This window comes from Triticum dicoccoides, chromosome 7A, assembly GCF_002162155.2.
Source record: "Triticum dicoccoides isolate Atlit2015 ecotype Zavitan chromosome 7A, WEW_v2.0, whole genome shotgun sequence".
NCBI lineage: Eukaryota > Viridiplantae > Streptophyta > Magnoliopsida > Poales > Poaceae > Triticum > Triticum dicoccoides.
Window position 1 is genome coordinate 529600457 of NC_041392.1, and position 1732 is coordinate 529602188.

Below are 1732 nucleotides of genomic sequence, written 5' to 3' on the forward strand. Positions count from 1 at the left end.
CACAAACAATATGTAAATGTAAATTGCACAGCACGTACGCATCACTAGCTTATGTTCGTAAGCAATTTTATCCTGCTTTGCAACGGTCTCTTGACTCTTCAAAAAATTATCCGTTAAGAGGGCACAACTCAGGCAGAGGTCGAGACTCGAGAGGTAGATCGATCTAGAAAAATGAACAGAGAGATCTGGAGAGATGGAGAGAGGAGGAGCGTTGCTGACTGGACGGCCGCGACAAGGACGTCCGCTGGTGAGACGTCAGCATCATGGCGCTCCCAACAGCCGCTACAAAACCCGCCCTGAGCTTCCCCGCTAGCTTCAAGAACCCATCGTCGGGAGCGCGTACTTGCATTGGAAATGCCTGACTCTGAGCTGAACAGCCCGGCGTCTTCGTCCGCCTCGCCGCCGCCATCGCCGACCACGGCGGGAGGCGGAGTTCTGGAGAAGAGGGAGAGGGATTCCGGAGGCAATGGCGCGGGCGGCCGGCACCGGGGGTACCGCGGCGTTCGGATGAGGGCGTGGGGGAAGTGGGTGTCCGAGATCAGGGAGCCGCGCAAGAAGTCGCGCATCTGGCTGGGCACCTTCCCGACGCCAGAGATGGCGGCGCGCGCGCACGACGCCGCCGCGCTCGTGGTGAAGGGCCCTGCAGCCGTGCTCAACTTCCCGGAGCTGGCCTCGTCCCTGCCGCGCCCGGCCTCAGCCGCGCCCCACGACGTGCAGGCCGCGGCAGCCCGCGCCGCGGCCATGGACCCTGCCTCTGTGGGCGCGGGCGTGAGCACGGAGCCAATGCCAGCGGCTGCGACGTCGCCCCTGTGGCGCCGCGGACAGATGTCGAGCCAGGTCGACGACGAGCTTGAGGAAATCATCGAGCTGCCATCCATCGACGAGGACATCGCGGCCGCCGTTGAGGTCGCGTTCGGGGGCACGTTCTGGGAAGACCCCGTCACCGAGCCGTGGTACGAACCAGCGTGGCTGGGGGAGCACGCGGGCATTGGCTCGCACGACGAGCTGGCCGTGCCCGCGCTCGGTCTGGAGCCGTACCAGTTCTGGGGGCAGCCCGATGGCATCGCCGCGTCCGGGTTCGGTGCGCTCTTGTGGAACCTGTAATAGTAGCAAATAATCCGTCACTCTCGCTCTTTCTTGACTTGTGAATATGGAATTTCTTTCTCTCTTGTCAGCTTCTAATTTTTTCGTCCTTTAGTTTGACTATTTCTGGCTACCCATGCCTGTGATCTATAGGTGGTTGATACTGATGCACATTAATAATGATCGGTGCCTCAGTACACGTCTGTAAGCAAGTTGTAGATACGTACATGTACATGCAATCATGCAATGCAATGCCAATATATGTACGTACCTGAACTGTACGTAAAAATCTCTTTCTAGCTCTACATGTCTTATTCAGACACATACAGCTGTCCATATATACATGTAAAACGATTGGAGGCTGAAAAAGTTTTGATGCCTCGGATTCTGATTGCTCTTGGCACTCGTTCTTGTTTGCCAAATGCCTTTCACAAATATCTCGGTACGGCAGCCGGCAGGCATCATGTACTTGCGAGAGAATAACTACGCATATAGGAGTGTTCGCATGTGTGATGTGTCTATAGTGCAGCACTACTCGAGTGAGGGCTTTTGGCGGGCGACTTTCATGGAGGTGGATATTTTAAAAAATACAATAATTACATTTTAGAGTTTCAAAAAATTCTGAAAAAAATTCTGCACATTCTTTTTT

General features: G+C 55.3%; 1 protein-coding gene across 1 annotated transcript; it reads left to right on the forward strand.

Annotated features, from left to right (window-relative positions):
• The first annotated feature begins 341 nt into the window (after nucleotides 1-341).
• LOC119332333 (ethylene-responsive transcription factor ERF039-like) lies at nucleotides 342-1376 on the forward strand. The gene has a single exon (XM_037605520.1). The coding sequence runs from the start codon at nucleotides 355-357 to the stop codon at nucleotides 1102-1104; it is 750 nt and encodes a 249-aa protein (XP_037461417.1). The 5' UTR covers nucleotides 342-354; the 3' UTR covers nucleotides 1105-1376.
• The last annotated feature ends 356 nt before the right edge of the window (nucleotides 1377-1732 follow it).